Here is a 14,924-nt window from a genome sequence, read left to right as displayed (position 1 = left end):
TGTGAAGTAATTATAAACATCTTTATATAAAAGGGAGACGGGAGTGTCTGAGTCAGAGAATATGTGACAATGGGAGCAGGGGTTGAACTGACATGGCCATCAGGCAAAAAATACGGGAAACCTCAAAATGCTAGAGAAAGCAAGGAATAGATTCTTTCCTAGAAACTCCAGAAAGTATACAGCTCTGGCAACACCTTGGTCTTGGTCCCATAATACTCATTTCAGACTTCTGATTTCCAAAAAAGTAAGATAACAAGCTTGTGTCATTTGTAAGCCACTATGTTTGTGGTAGTTTGTTACAACAGTAAAAGTAAATTGCCACAGACGGAGCAGCAGGAAAGGTGTAGGGGTGGAGAGCATACTAGGCAAAAGGAATGGCATAAGCAAAGGCACAGAGGCACAAACAAGCATGGCACTCTTGGGGCAGGAGTTACAAGTAGTTTAGTGTTGCTTAGGTTCAAAGAGCAGAAGAAAAGGCTGGAGTGTGACACACGTGCCAGAGGATATAGGGCCTTGTAAGCTGCTACCCTAACATGGAGCTTAAGTATTACTAAAGCTTGGAAGGTAAATCAGGAGCCATTCAAGGGCATTCAACAAAAGAGTAAAAACACTAGATTTTCAATTTTGAAAGAATGGGTGAATGCAGAAAAGCCTGGAGCAGGGTGACTATTTAGGAAGCTATTACAAATGTCTTGGGAAAAGTGCCACAACTTGGACTAAAGAAGTGTGAATAGGAGAAGTCAGGATAAAGAGATATTTAAGACTCACAGAGTGATAGAATACTGGGGACAAAGATACAGGGAAGAGTCCAGGATAATCCTAGATTTTTTAAATGGACCTTAGTGGATAGCCAGGCTGCTCACTGAGATGGGGAAAACTGGAGGATCCTCTCATTATTTCTCAGATTCATGTTTTCTTTATTCCTGTGTCCTATAGGCTGATTAGTCTCATCAACCTGTATTTAGACTGTCTTTAAGTTCTCCTAGCTACGTTTTCTAATGCTAGCCTTCCTCTTCCTCAATCCATTCTGTACGTTGTAAGTAGAACAACTAACTCAGTATTCAACAAACACTTATTTAGTGCCCATCATGTACCAAGGACTGTTAAAGACCTTGGGGATGTTATAACGAACAAAGCAATTTAAAAAATAAACTAGACTACATTCAATCTAGAAGGACATTAGAAGGTAACTTTGGACTTTTCTAGCACGAATTCACGTCTTCTACAATGGACATTTAATTTCTTCTGACTTTATAGCTAAATTTTTTGGTGTGTGCTCAAGCTGTCAACTAGCTTGTCCCAAACTAAGTATAAGTAGTCTTACAAATGGGTTGTGACCTAAAGCAGTATTTCTCATACTATCTGTGGGTTGTTGGGGTGTTTTGTTTTGTTTTGTTTTGTTTGCGGGGATATTTCTTAAACATTTCCCAACTATTAGGATATGGGATATTGGGATTTGGGGATATCAGATCCCAACATTAGGGATCTGATACCTGGTCTTCTTGCACATGACTAGTGCACAAGTCATGCACGTCCCATGTGACTCCCTGTGTGAATTCCACAACACCCAAACTCATCTATACCCTTCTTGGTGACATAAGTCCACAATGATCTGCTTATATGTCACAGCATTCTTTATGTGATCTGAAAATGTCTAAGTGCTTTCTTTTGATTTCTGTACTCTGAATTTTAACACTATCTTCAGACCACCCTTCAAGTCTGCACACTTACTGATCCTTTAGTAAAACAGTTTTGAGGAATTTGAAACAAATTATATGGTGATTGCATTACTTGCTAGCCCACTGAAACCTATATTGGCCATGCTAGCTTATAGTTTTCCTATAAATAGAACCTAGAGTATGTGGAGGTAAGTGAATCAAGAGCTCTGGAACTGCTTTTTGGCATTTATTTATTTCCTCTTCTTTTTCATGCTCTGCATTTACTTCTTTCATCAGCGATCTCCTTAATCTACCCCCAGCTCATACATATGAAAAAGAAAATGTGAAAGCTCTTCAATTCTTTATCGAGCTCTTGATGGAGATGGATCAACCACCTTGATTTCACTAGCCCTAAACAGATGAAGCTATTTAGCATAGATCCTACTGTAAGTCAACTTCAGCCTTATGAACTGGATGAGAGTAGAAAATAGGAGGAGGCTTTTGTCTCAGACTCACTGGCCCAATGCTGATGCTGGGCTTCCTCCAGCCACCGACAAGTACGTTTACAGCCTTATACTACAGCTCTTCCGGGACTCTTTTTCAGTCCTCATTATCCTCATCTCTTCTTTGGTTTTGACACCATTAATTCTTTCTTCCATGTGAACAAACTCTCTTCGCTTACAGCTTCCATGACTCCACATTGGATGTGTTTCTACTTCTTGATCTATTTCAGTTTAGTCTCCTTCTCCCTCTCCTTCTTTCCTAAGAGCCTCATCCTAGACCTTCTCCCCTGACTCCATGATCTCCAGATGATCTCACCCTCTCCTTTGGACTCAGTTATCAACTGGATATACTCACGACTTACTGAGTGTAAGACTCGTGATTCCAACTGCTTTCTCAACATCTTCATGTAAGTATCTCACAAATGTCATGAAATCAACTTAATGTTTTTTCCAAAAGCCTCTTCTTCTTGCATTCTATATCAGAACACTGGCATCCATTTAAATATTCAAGACAAGTGCTTGAAAACATCCTTGCCTCTCCCTTTTCCCTCATTCTTCATCTTCAGTCAGTCGCCACTCAATATTCCAACACTCTTGTGCTTGCTCAATCATTCTCTTTGTCTCCACCTCGACTGCCTTGCTTTAGGCCCTCTCACTTCTCATCAGGACCATTCTCAGTTCTCCAAACCCTCAGATCAACAGTGTCATACCTGGACTCAGAGATGTTAGTCCTACCTTTTCTAGAGCAACCTCTCCTCAGTTGCTGCAGTCCTTTCTCTTGACAGGCAAATCCAATCATTCATACTCTGGAATATTGATATTCATTGTTCTTCCTTCTCTAGCTCCTTGTAATACAATAAAAATTCCTTTCTGTAATGGATTACCAGAACTTTCACACACAGGCCTTAACTGACTTCTGTAGACTCTTCTAGTTTAACAACAAATGAATCACGATGTGTCAAATGTGCCACATTTCCCACCATTTCTCAGGCCTCTGTACCTTTATGCATTCTGTTCTTGCCACCAGGTATGAAGCAACCCCTGCTTTCTGCCTTGATGGGAGTATTGATCATCTGAGACTTGGGACCTGAGCTTTCTTTCCTGGGATGACTCCTCCAAGCACAGGCCGCTGCATCTTCCTTTGCATTGCCATAGTACTTTGCAAGGCTCTTTATGGGTAGTTCCTTCAGTGGAGGTTTTATGAGCCAGATGCTGGGCTATGTTCTAAAGGTACAAAGAAGATGGTTCTACCATCAAAGAGCTTGCCTTCAATTAGTGGAGAAAGGCATAAGTGTAAACAGCAAATACATTATTTGTTTTTAAGAAGTTAATGTTACAAATAGTACAGGTGCCATAGGAGAAGTATAGGTGGCGCACAGTGGACAACCAAAGGCAGGAATGACGAACTCTAATTGTGAGACTGGAGATTGGAAGAGAGAAACCTGAGGAAATATGTTATAAAGGAGACAATCTGGTCAACCACCTCAGGTCCCCTCCCTCTTTGGGAGCTTTATACTATCGCTTAATAAACTATCACTCAATAAACTTTGCTTTGCTGCCCACCCCAAAATAATGATGATGATGATGATGATGGTGACGATGATGATAGTTAAAGGAGCCAACCCTCCTGGCGGATGATGAGAGGAGGGCTTTGTAGGCAGAGGACAGCATGAGCAAAGGCCTGGCAGGACAAAACAGCCTGTGCTGTTTAGGAAAAAGCAATTGGTCCTCTGTGGCTAATCTTGGACATCAGCATAGATGCAGTTAGAAAAGAGGTTGGAGAATGAGGAGGAGGATTTGCCTTATAGGCAAAGAGGAACCACTACAGGGACAGACAAAATGTTTCAATTCATATTTTTATTTTTTAATTTTTTTTAAAGATCTTATTTATTTATTTGACAGACAGAGATCCCAAGTAGCCAGAGAGACAGGCAGAGAGAGAGAGGAAGGGAAATAGGCTCCCCGCTGCACAGAGAGCTCGATGCGGGGCTCGATCCCAGGACCCTGGGATCATGACCTGAGCCACAAGCAGAGGCTTTAACCCACTGAGCCACCCAGGCACCCCCAGTTCATATTTTTAGAAAGATCATTCTAGCAACAATGTACGGAGTGCAATATAATGCTTTTTTTTCCTATTAGATTTGAGCTCCATGATGTCACCTTCATCTTTATCCTCCCAGTGCCAACGCACTCATTCACCAAGCAATGCGAGAGAGGCTGCCTAGTGCTGGTGCTGCAGTGTGGGTCTGAGAGTCAAGGGACCTGAGCTCTGGATCAGGCTCCGTGAGACATCAGCAAGTCCCTCTGTGCTCTGTGCGTCAGTTTCCTCATCTATAAAATGGTGGCTTACTCAAGATCATCTTTCAGTTCTCTTTTGCTCTAATATTCTGTAATGCTCTAAGGGAGGTTCCTTTTTTTAAAGCGTGCAGTCAGTGTTTGACAATACAAATAACAAATCTGTCCCCAGTTTATAGAGGTGAGTGTCAAGAACGTAGTGCTCCATGAAGCACAAGTTGAGCCAAAGGTTCTATAAACCACTCTCTGAACAGTGGGCAATGATTCTGGTTAAGCTCTTCACACAATAAAAAAGTAGGTGCTTCCTGTTATAGAGGGGCAGAATCGTGTCCTCAAATGTGTATTCCTTTTATAAGGAAAACAATCAGGACTTCAATTACTATGACTATAAGCCTTTAAGTGATAAGATAAATACATTTTGAAAACATTAGAAGCTTGAGGGAAACCCAGTGGTTTTACTTACTTTAAATTAGTTCTTTATTTATTGGCCCAGTAGAATTCACAGAGCTCTATCAGACTCTTCATGTCCCTTCCATAATTTTTGTATCTCTTTGAGTTAGTAGAATATGCTCTGATTTTATTGACTCATCCGTGTAACACTGATTTCCATAATTTAAAATTCAGGATCCTAGCAACAGAGTCGATTTTTATTGACAAAGAAACAGACAACAACAACAAAGCACAATGGCTTCTCTTAGTTTTCATATTCTTTGATCTTTATCTTGATGAGAATATAGCCTTCAACGCTCATAAAATAACTTTTTTTTAAGAATTTATTTATTTATTTGACAGAGAGAGAGAGACAGACAGGGAGGGAGGAAACACAAGCAGAGGGAATGTGAGAGGGAGAAGCAGGCTCCCACTGAACAGAGAGCCCCATATGGGGCTCAATCCCAGGACCCTGGGATCATGAACTGAGCTGAAAGCAGATGCCTAACAACTGAGCCACCCAGGTGCCCCTAAAATAACTTTTTCCTTTTTTTGCTAATATGATTTTACTATTCTTTACCCAGAGGGTTTTTTTTTTTTTAATTAAGAAAATAAATTACCTTGATGCATTTCCCTACCTTGATCTTTGGAATTCTCCACCATTGATATTGGACTATAATTATTTAAATTTAATTTATTAGAGATCTTGTTTTTTAATTTTAAAGTTTTATGTCTTACTAGCTTATTCCTGAGAAATAATGCTCTATCCAGTATTAAGCTCAAATACATAAATCACCCAATTTCTTTTTTTTTTTTAATTTAATTTAATTTAATTTATTTTTTATTTTTTATTTTTTTAAAGATTTTATTTATTTATTTGACAGAGAGAGATCACAAGTAGGCAGAGAGGCAGGCAGAGAGAGAGAGGAAGGGAAGCAGGCTCCCTGCTGAGCAGAGAGCCCGATGCGGGACTCGATCCCAGGACCCTGAGATCATGACCTGAGCTGAAGGCAGCGGCTTAACCCACTGAGCCACCCAGGTGCCCTAAATCACCCAATTTCTTAATACACTATTCACAAACAGAAAAAAACAAATCCTCACTTTGACCATATTCTCATAATAAACACTGTCCTTGAATTTCTCTCTACTGTAAACCCTAGCTGTTGAATCTGTGCCAGGGCATGATTTTGTAGAGTGGCTTGTAAAGCAGCCACGGTAATTTGAAGCCACAGATGCTTCAGCTGAGGTGCACCTCTTTATAACAAACCTTTAGAAGAGGAAAAGAGGCGTGCTTCAGCTGAGGTGCACCTCTTTATAACAAACCTTTAGAAGAGGAAAAGAGGCGTGTTTATGAGTTTGGTGGACACGAAGTGGTGGCACCACGCTACCCTTCTTCTCTCACAGACATTCTCATGCTCAGGTGGGCGAGTGAAGCCTGCGATGCCAGTCACCCTGTGGGCTTTGACTTAGCTAAGCGGTGTGGACCCTGTTTTCAGTTGTTTGGCTTGTTCTTAAGAGAATCAGCTAAGAAGTTGGATAGGGATCTCAGGACCCCAGTCTAAACAAACAAGATGTGTGGTGTAGCAATTCCACCTCCAGGCTCAGCCTTCTGAAGTGCTCCTTTCTCCACCCCTCAGCCTTCCCTTCCCTGACCGGTCCATCTCTCTGAAGCTGTTACTGAAAAAGGGACTTGTTCTCATTGGTTCATTTACCCCTAAACCCATTAAGGGCATCTGGTCTTGTTGAGCTGCAAATGAAATATATTTGGGGACATAAGATTAATCGCCTTTGGGAATTAAAAAGTCTTCTGGCCAGGTCACCATGACACAACAGAAAGTTCTAAAATGCATAGCAAGTTTTGAAATAAAATATACTACCTAAAATTCGAATGGAGTATAATTTATGTCATGAAGTAAGTCAAAATAACATTCTTTAGGAAAATTCCCCATATACAGGCTAACTTGCTGTCCCTTTCCTTATCTCCAAAATGAGATGATTACAAAAAAAATTTTAGTACCCTATGCAAGAAGTAATAGTGGGAAGAGGAAATGTTTTCTCTGGAAATGAGTTTCTCCTCCCGATCATAGACCCAGAAACTGGAGAAAAGAGGATGAGAAGAGTTACCGCAATGTTAAAATATCATAAATTATTAAATAATGTCTGAATGCTTTCCCATCCGCTTCTTTTTCTGAGTTTTTCCTAAGGGTATCAAATGTGTAAAGGCTAGGGTTACATCAAACTTGGGAGAAATGAGAGGGAATTATGTACTGATGAGAAAAATGGCAGACAAGAAAAACGAAAGAGGGGAGCCTGCATGGCTCAGTCAGTTAAGAATCTGCCTTCAGGGGCGCCTGGGTGGCTCAGTGGGTTAAGCCTCTGCCTTCGGCTCGGGTCATGATCTCGGGGTCCTCGGATGGAGCCCCGCAGTGGGCTCTCTGCTCAGTGGAGAGCCTGCTTCCCTTCCTCTCTCTCTGCCTGCCTCTCTGTCTACTTGTGATCTATGTCTGTCAAATGAATAAATAAAATCTTTAAAAAAAAAAAAAAAGAATCTGCCTTTGGCCAGGGTTGTAATCCAGGGATCCTGGCATCAAGCCCTGCATTGGGTTCCCTGTTCAGTAGGGAGCCTGCTTCTCCCTGTCCCCCTGCAGCTCCTTCTGCTGCTCCCCTGCTCGTGCTCTTATCCTCCCTCTCTCTCTGTCAAATAAATATCTTTTTTAAAAGATCTTTAAAAAAAATCTTTTTAAAAAAGAAAAATGAAGAAAAATGAAAGCTATTTTCATATTTGTCATATAAGAAGATTTTAGTGCACAGAAATAAATTTTCTTTTTTTCATTGGTATATAAGTTGCCTTCTCATACAAGCAACTGAGACCTGTTGAGAACAAGGTAGAGCAATGTTGGCTCAGCTTATGAGAAAATGGTCCTCCACCATCTAGGCTCACAAAAGCAACTCCACGCTTACTTTGTTTCTGAAAAGGTTGCTATCCAAGAAGAGAGGGCAGGAAAAGATGATTTTTACAACTAACCTTGTCATTTTTAGAAACAAAGTTAACAACTGTCAACGAATAATAGGTAATTGTCCAAAACAAGGGTACCAAACATTTAACCCTCTAAGAGTTGTTTTAACAAACCAGGTACTTGGAGATGCTTAGTAGTGGAGTGACTAACTACAGAGCAGAGGTAGCTTGGTGGTTGCAAGTGTGGCCTCCAGACTCAGACCATCTGGGCAGGATCCTTGTCGCTCACTAGCCATGAGATCTTGGACACATTATTTACTCTCTGCCTCAATTCCCTCACTTGTAAAATGGAAATAACAATGACGTCTACCTCATAGAGTTTTAAGAGGTTTGAATGAGTTAGTAAGTGTAAAATGATTAGAAAAGTGCCTGGCATAGAGTAAGCAACCAATAAATGTTAAGATTGAATTATACTGATTTATTTCACTATAAAATTCTTCGTAGAGAGGAATGGCTTAAATTTTGAATGGGGGATAGGAATGAGACTGAAATAATACAGACCATCGATCTAGAAACTTTTAAAAATGACTCCTAAAATCTTCTGTCTCCTGCAATTCTCATTGTTGACAACAGAGCAGAGACTGAAATCTTTTCAGCTAGAACCCACACCTATAATCAGAGAGCCAAAATTAAAACCAGTTTGGGCCCTCCTTTTGTTTATTCTCCTGATCTTATTCCCCTTTTCTACTGGTGTTAACATTTTCTTCAATTAATATAATTCGAGTTCCAGTTATAGTCAAGATGCTGGGCTAGGTGCTCTATAGAAGTCAACTATAGATATACACAGTATTGAGAGTAAAAGAGACTATTACAGAAATCTTCTAATTGTGCCCAAAATGAACATTGCTAGGGAAAACACTTTGCACAAAGGCAAAAACAAATTTAGTGTTCAGCTTCATTCTATTAAATAAGTAAAGGGCCTAGGATTGTTGATGACAATTGTTTTCAATTCCCTTCCAGTAACAAAGGAATACTATTTTCTTAAAAGATTTTATTTATTGGGGTGCCTGGGTGGCTCAGTGGGTTAAGCCGCTGCCTTCAGCTCAGGTCATGATCTCAGGGTCCTGGGATCGAGTCCCGCATCGGGCTCTCTGCTCAGCAGGGAGCCTGCTTCCTCCTCTCTCTCTGCCTGCTTCTCTGCCTACTTGTGATCTCTCTCTGTCAAATAAATAAATAAAATCTTAAAAAAAAAAAGAAAAAAAAAGAAAAAGATTTTATTTATTTATTTGACAGAGAGAGATCGAGTTAACAAGTAGGCAGAGAGTCAGGCAGAGAGAGTGGGGGAAGCAGGCTTCCTGCTGAGCTGAGAGCCTGATTTGGGGCTCTATCCCAGGACTCTGAGATCATGACCTGAGCTGAAGGCAGAGGCTTAACCCACTGAGCCACCCATGTACCCCCAAAGGAATACTCTTAACCTGGGAAAACAGGACTGATCTTGTGGGCCTACTTGCAGGCTGAGTGAAATGGGGCATGCACCCCAACTTGGGAAGTTTATTGTCAGCTGGCCCTTATGAGTTAATACATGACACAACCAAGTGTTGTGTCTTAAAGGGTTATGGGTGGGACCATTACACTCTACTGTGGCTTCCCCACTGTGATTCATCGCTTGGCCTTATAATACAGGAGAGTTGGATCATGCCCTCTCCCCTCTTCGCTGCTCCCACTGATGATTTGAAATGCCCTTGCTTTAGGTGATTGTCATGCCAGAAATTTAGGCTCACTATTGCTTTTAGGACTGGAAATCAAAAGCTCTCTCCTCCATCCAATGTCATAACTGTATATCTAGAAATTACTTATAAGAAAGCATAAAGTAGTTAATTTGCTTATCAAAAATAAGTACATAATACCAAGCTGAGCATAGAAAATAAACACAAATTCTTGGTACAATGTAAGTATTGTATTGGCCAGGTCATGCTGTCCCCAACCTGACCCCTCTGCCCAAGCTGATGTCTGCCTCTTGCAGATGCAGCCCTGCCCAATTCTTGTGCCAATGAGAGCCAGATGTTATTCCAGTTCTTTCTCCAAAAGAGAGGGGAGAAACAGGAAGTAGTTTACTCAAACCTCAATTCCCAGCACCTAGACCAATGCCTGGCACGGGCCCAGAACATAAAGAACACTCAGTAAATACTGCTTAAACGAACAAATAGACTGCCACCCCCATAACCAGTATCCAGTGACTTGGGCCGGACTTATCCTCCTAAGGCTTCCGTATTCATTAATCTTCAGCTTCCTTACCTGCCTCTCACCATGTGTGACTGACCATCCTGGCTGGCTCTTCTGATCCAGTCACCCGACCCTGGTTCCCTTTGCAAAATCACGGCATAGCCTGCAACACCAGCTGATGGGCCAGAAGTGAGTGGGATGGTGGGGGTGGCTGGACCTTCTTTAGCTACCTAACCTACAGTTCCTTCTCCCTAAACCAAGGCCTGTTTCAGGCATCTCTTATATTGCCCAGGAACCTCTCGATTAGCAACCCTGAATCCTAATATGGAGTATCCCCTCTCCCCAGGGCTTTGCACTGCTTCCTGAGTCATCCCTTGGACACGATCGCCACAGTCTTCTCTGTCATGACTCAACTTTGACTCTTTTTGCCATAAGTCATTTTACTCTCATCTGTTTTGCAGTTAAAATCCAAATATGAAATCCACATTAAGAAAATTTTGTCACAGATTTGCTCAAAGCTACAAGGACTTGACTTTACCTGGTCTGTTTCTTTCCTGTTTTGCAACTAGCCAATCTTCTTTTTCTGAAAAAAACTGAAGTTACTTCTGTCTTAAAAGAACTTTCCTGTCCTCATCTGATTTTTATGGGCTCCTTCCAGTGGTAGTATCAATCTGCACAGTCTTTTTCCTTTCCATCCCTTTGTTTTTCCATCCCTTTTCTACTATATCAATTAAGGCTTTCATTAACTCTTGCCTCAGCTATAGGAGAATCTCCTATATGGTCTTCTTACTTATTATTCCAGTTTGTAATAAGACCCCTGCCCTCACTTTCTATGGGGTCTGAGCAAGTTGCTTTTGCTCTCATTTGTTCTTCATCTGTAAAATAGGAATATTATCCTAAAAACATTACAAGGTTATTCTAAATACAAGCAAATATCCTAAGTTCTCCCAGGCCATAAATCCAGATGCTAATTAAAAATCTTAAAATAGTTCTCATCCTCTCCCAAATATTTTTGGGAAACCCACATTATGGACCAGCTCAATGAATATTTTATTGAATATTCCATGCCAGTCACTGATCTAGGTTCTGGGGACACAACAACAAACACAGAGATACTATTTTTGTTAGAGTTTACATCTTAGAGTAGGAAAGGGACAGTTTTTGTTTTTTTTTTTTTTTTAAAGATTTATTTATTTTGACAGAGAGAAATCACAAGTAGACAGAGAGGCAGCCAGAGAGAGAGAGAGAGAGAGTAGCAAGCTCCCTGCTGAGCAGAGAGCCCGATGCGGGACTCGATCCCAGGACCCTGAGATCATGACCTGAGCCGAAGGCAGCGGCTTAATCCACTGAGCCACCCAGGCGCCCCGGGACAGTTTGTTTTTAAAAGAAGAGAAAGGGGAGCCTCTGTGGCTCAGTTGGTTAATTGCCAGCTCTTGATTTCAGCTCAGATCATGATTTCAGAGTCCTGATATTGAGGCCCTTGTGGGGTTCTGCGCTTAACGCAGAGTCTGCTTGAGTTTTTCTCTCTCCCTCTGCCCCTTTCCCCTGCTCACTCTCTCTTTCGTTCAAAAAAAAAAAAAAAAAAGGAAAAAGAAGAAACAAGAAAAATTATGGTATGTGAAATGGTGATGAGTGCTGTAGAAAGAAGATTATGGTAGGTGATACTAGGGGATGGGACAGTAAGGTAGGGGGCGTTCCATTTTAGTTCTATACAGAGTGGCCTCACTGAGAAGGTGTTGTTTGTGCAAAGACATTGCATGAGTCATTAAGGCGCGGATGTTACCTGTGTTCTTAAATCATTCATTGTCACAGCTAGCTTAGCCGGACACCATGACGCTTGCTCTAGCAGCATCATGGTGAGCTAGAAGCCCACAGCAGTGCCTTCTTCAGAGCCCTGCACTTGTCCCCTAGTCAACGATGCTTTGAAAAACAGGAAGTAAGAGAGTCCATTTTTTCAGCATAATTAATGCTTAAGGTAAGTGTTACTGAGCTAACAGAGCTCAGGTACTGTTACCTTACTGACAAAAATTTTTTCTGCCTCCACGATTGGCCCCATGATGCTAGTTTTGTGGAAAATTTAGGACTGGATAGCCCCTATGATGCCTGTCAGCATCTTCTTTCGCAGTGAGAAGGAAAAAGCTCTCTTCCTGGAGATGCTACACCCAGTTGCCCACAGGGTAATAGGTCCCAGGGCATCACGGAGCTTCACTAAATGACTCTTTCTATTACAGAGAGGCTCTTCTTTGTTTTCTTCTGGGAAGACACATACTGAATTAGCCGAATTAGGGCCTACCCCATGACAGCCAGATTGGCCATGACCTTCCAGGACTAAGCCCAGCCTTATCATTGCAGACTCCTGCCTCAACAGGCCGTGCTCTCCCTGGGGGCCCCACTCTACCTGCCAGTAATCTGCCTACCTCTGGAACTCCCCCTGGACATGTCCATGCATGACTCAAACCCTACTGTAGGATTTGAGTTTTCCCCTCAGAAAACTTCTCAACCCTCTTGTAAATCAGTGGATACCAATCATTGCTTGAAGAAAAAGGATATTGTCTCACTCAGCATCACAGAAATAGTTCTCTTAATTCTGGCCCACCTGGGGCTTTGTATTACACGATAAATAGAAACACTATTCCTAAAGTGACTACCAGAATTCCTGTATTTAGTAGGTGTTCAAAAATCAATAACTATCATAATTATGTAGGTAGTTAAATTATGGGGAATTATAAATTTATTTGTTATGATTTTGATTTTATAAGATGTTTTACAAAATTATGTATTATATGATCAGAAGCAAATTCTTAAAATAATAATTTTTTTAAAAACCCTCTTGACACCTGTTTTCTTCCCCTCCTTTTCATCTCAACTTCTCACTATTTCCACTTCCTCAACTTGCTTCTGTCTGGTTTCTGCCCCAACCATTCCTCTAAAATCGCTCTCCCTGAAGCCACCAACTATTTCTTAATGTCATTCCCTCAGGAACACGTGGGTGGGCTGGGAAGGGAAGGCACCCTCAGGTAAGTGACAGCTTCGAGCACAGTAGATTTAGGGAGAAGGGAAGGGGCAAGGGAGCAAGAAGTGAGGCGATTTACATCCCAGCTAACAGCATGATCCAGACCCAAAGTCGATCCAAACACTCACCATATCCAAGAGTCAAGCAGTCTAGTTGGAAGCAACTCACCTAAGTAGAAGAAAGACTCCAGAGACAAGCCAACTCCAAACAGGTAATAAGCTGACAAATCAAGGTAGTTCCAGAAGGAAGAGTGCAAAGAGGTGGCAGACCAAGAATTCCAAACGCAGCAAGTCACCAGCTGCAGTTAGCTGGGCTTTCCTGGGAGTGCCTGATGAAAAGTCCTAACTCACAAGGTCACTTTTCTGAGGTGAGAGAGGGGCTCCCAGGAGCACTCCTATAGTGGATATGTCAACAAAGTGCCTGCCACACCCAACTTCCTCTTCAAGATGAAACTGCCCCACCCACAGCCCCCTGCTCTGAGAAGCAGAGCGAGGTTGTTCTTTACCCAGGGATGGCTCCTGATTGGACCAGGGATTGGACCCTGACATTAGGGCTGCCTCTCCAAAAACCAGGACTCAAATGGAAAAGATGAATTAGGTGTACCAGATTCTCTTCTTCTAGGATGTGACTTGGCAGACATGGAAATAATGAGGGCAGTAAGCCATGGAAACTGAAGTTGAAAAGATGTCAAACAGTGGAGTAAGGGCAATGGAGAGTCACACAAACCAAATCTATGAGGAAGCAGGAGTATGATAAGAAAGCAGAATTTATGAATAAGCAGCAATCGTGCAATAGAAAAAATACACGAATAGTAACCAGAATTTGTTAGTTGGAATAGGATAGAAGGAAGCAAACCTGCAAAGTGTAGCTCAGAAATGGTGCACCAGTGTTCAAAGATCCTATCATCTGGCTCAACTAAAAGCCACTTTCCTGCCCCTAGGTTTACTAAGCCTCCTGTGTTCTTCATCAGGCAACCCCAGCTTCCTGGATTCCCTTGCTAAAGCTTGTTGGGCACCTACTATTAGCTAGGCATGATTCTAGGTGTTTGGGATCCAACAGTGAACAAAACAGGAAAGTAGTTAAAACAAACAGCTTATTACTTCAGGTAGGGTCTCTGTTTCAAAGGGGCAAATTAAAACAATTCCTCATGCTCTCATTTCTTCCCATGGTCCAGCTGGTGAGCTCAGTTATGGTGTAATAATGAGTCTTAGGAATACAATTCATGCTTATCCCCCCTTGCCATTGGAATAATGGCTGGAGAATTAGGAGAAGAGAACAGAATTGAAGAAACTGGGAGACTGGACATGGGGGAAGTCAGCTGGTGCTGACATATGACAATGACAGCAGAGCAGCTGAATGCCCAAGCTTTCAGTAAACTGGGATTGGAAACTTGGCTCTACCACTTACTCATCTGGCAAGGCCAATCGTCTCAGCTATAGATTGGAAGTAAAACATTATCCATCTTATTGCATTATTGTGAAGATAAAGTCAGAAAATACATGCAAAGCATTTAGCACAGCCTGTGGCCCAGAGTTAGTGCTCAATAAGTGATAGCTGTTGTTGCTGGTGCTCTTATTATCAGCAGTCCTCTAACTGTCACGTTCAGTAGATAGGATAGCCATGGACATGCTAGGGGGAAACTGGATGGCATCCTATAGGCCAACCTTTCCTTGAAGTCTGCTGCCAACCAGTTCTTATGCTCACTGAGGTTCCTTTGAGTCGGTATACCCCTTCCCAGGTTCTCTCTAGTGTGAGGAAAAAAAGGGCACAAGAAAATGATAAAGATGGAAACTATTGTTGGACAGAAATGCAGCTCTGGGAGGAGGAAAACAATAAATTCTGGAAGC

At 41.8% G+C, this 14,924-nt stretch overlaps 1 protein-coding gene across 5 annotated transcripts in view; it reads right to left on the bottom strand.

The window, feature by feature from the left end:
• The window catches only part of NOTCH2 (notch receptor 2), a 199,007-nt gene extending 185,525 nt beyond the window's left edge, over positions 1–13,482 (bottom strand). For 2 of the 5 annotated variants that reach the window (XM_045081847.1, XM_045081848.1), the window contains exon 1: positions 3,162–3,365. In XM_045081847.1, the coding sequence (XP_044937782.1) occupies positions 3,162–3,234 (73 nt within the window). In that variant the 5' untranslated portion in view covers positions 3,235–3,365. Of the gene's footprint in view, positions 1–3,161; positions 3,379–13,245 lie in introns of those variants that run through there. The other 3 variants (XM_045081842.1, XM_045081844.1, XM_045081846.1) reach the window with 3 other exon arrangements.
• Positions 13,483–14,924: the final 1,442 nt, after the last annotated feature.

Source organism: Mustela putorius, unplaced genomic scaffold (assembly GCF_011764305.1).
Source record: "Mustela putorius furo isolate JIRA1106 unplaced genomic scaffold, ASM1176430v1.1 tig00000585_pilon_pilon_pilon, whole genome shotgun sequence".
Lineage (NCBI taxonomy): Eukaryota > Metazoa > Chordata > Mammalia > Carnivora > Mustelidae > Mustela > Mustela putorius.
The sequence above is the reverse complement of the archived record's forward strand: the minus strand, read 5'-3'. Positions and strand labels throughout refer to the sequence as shown.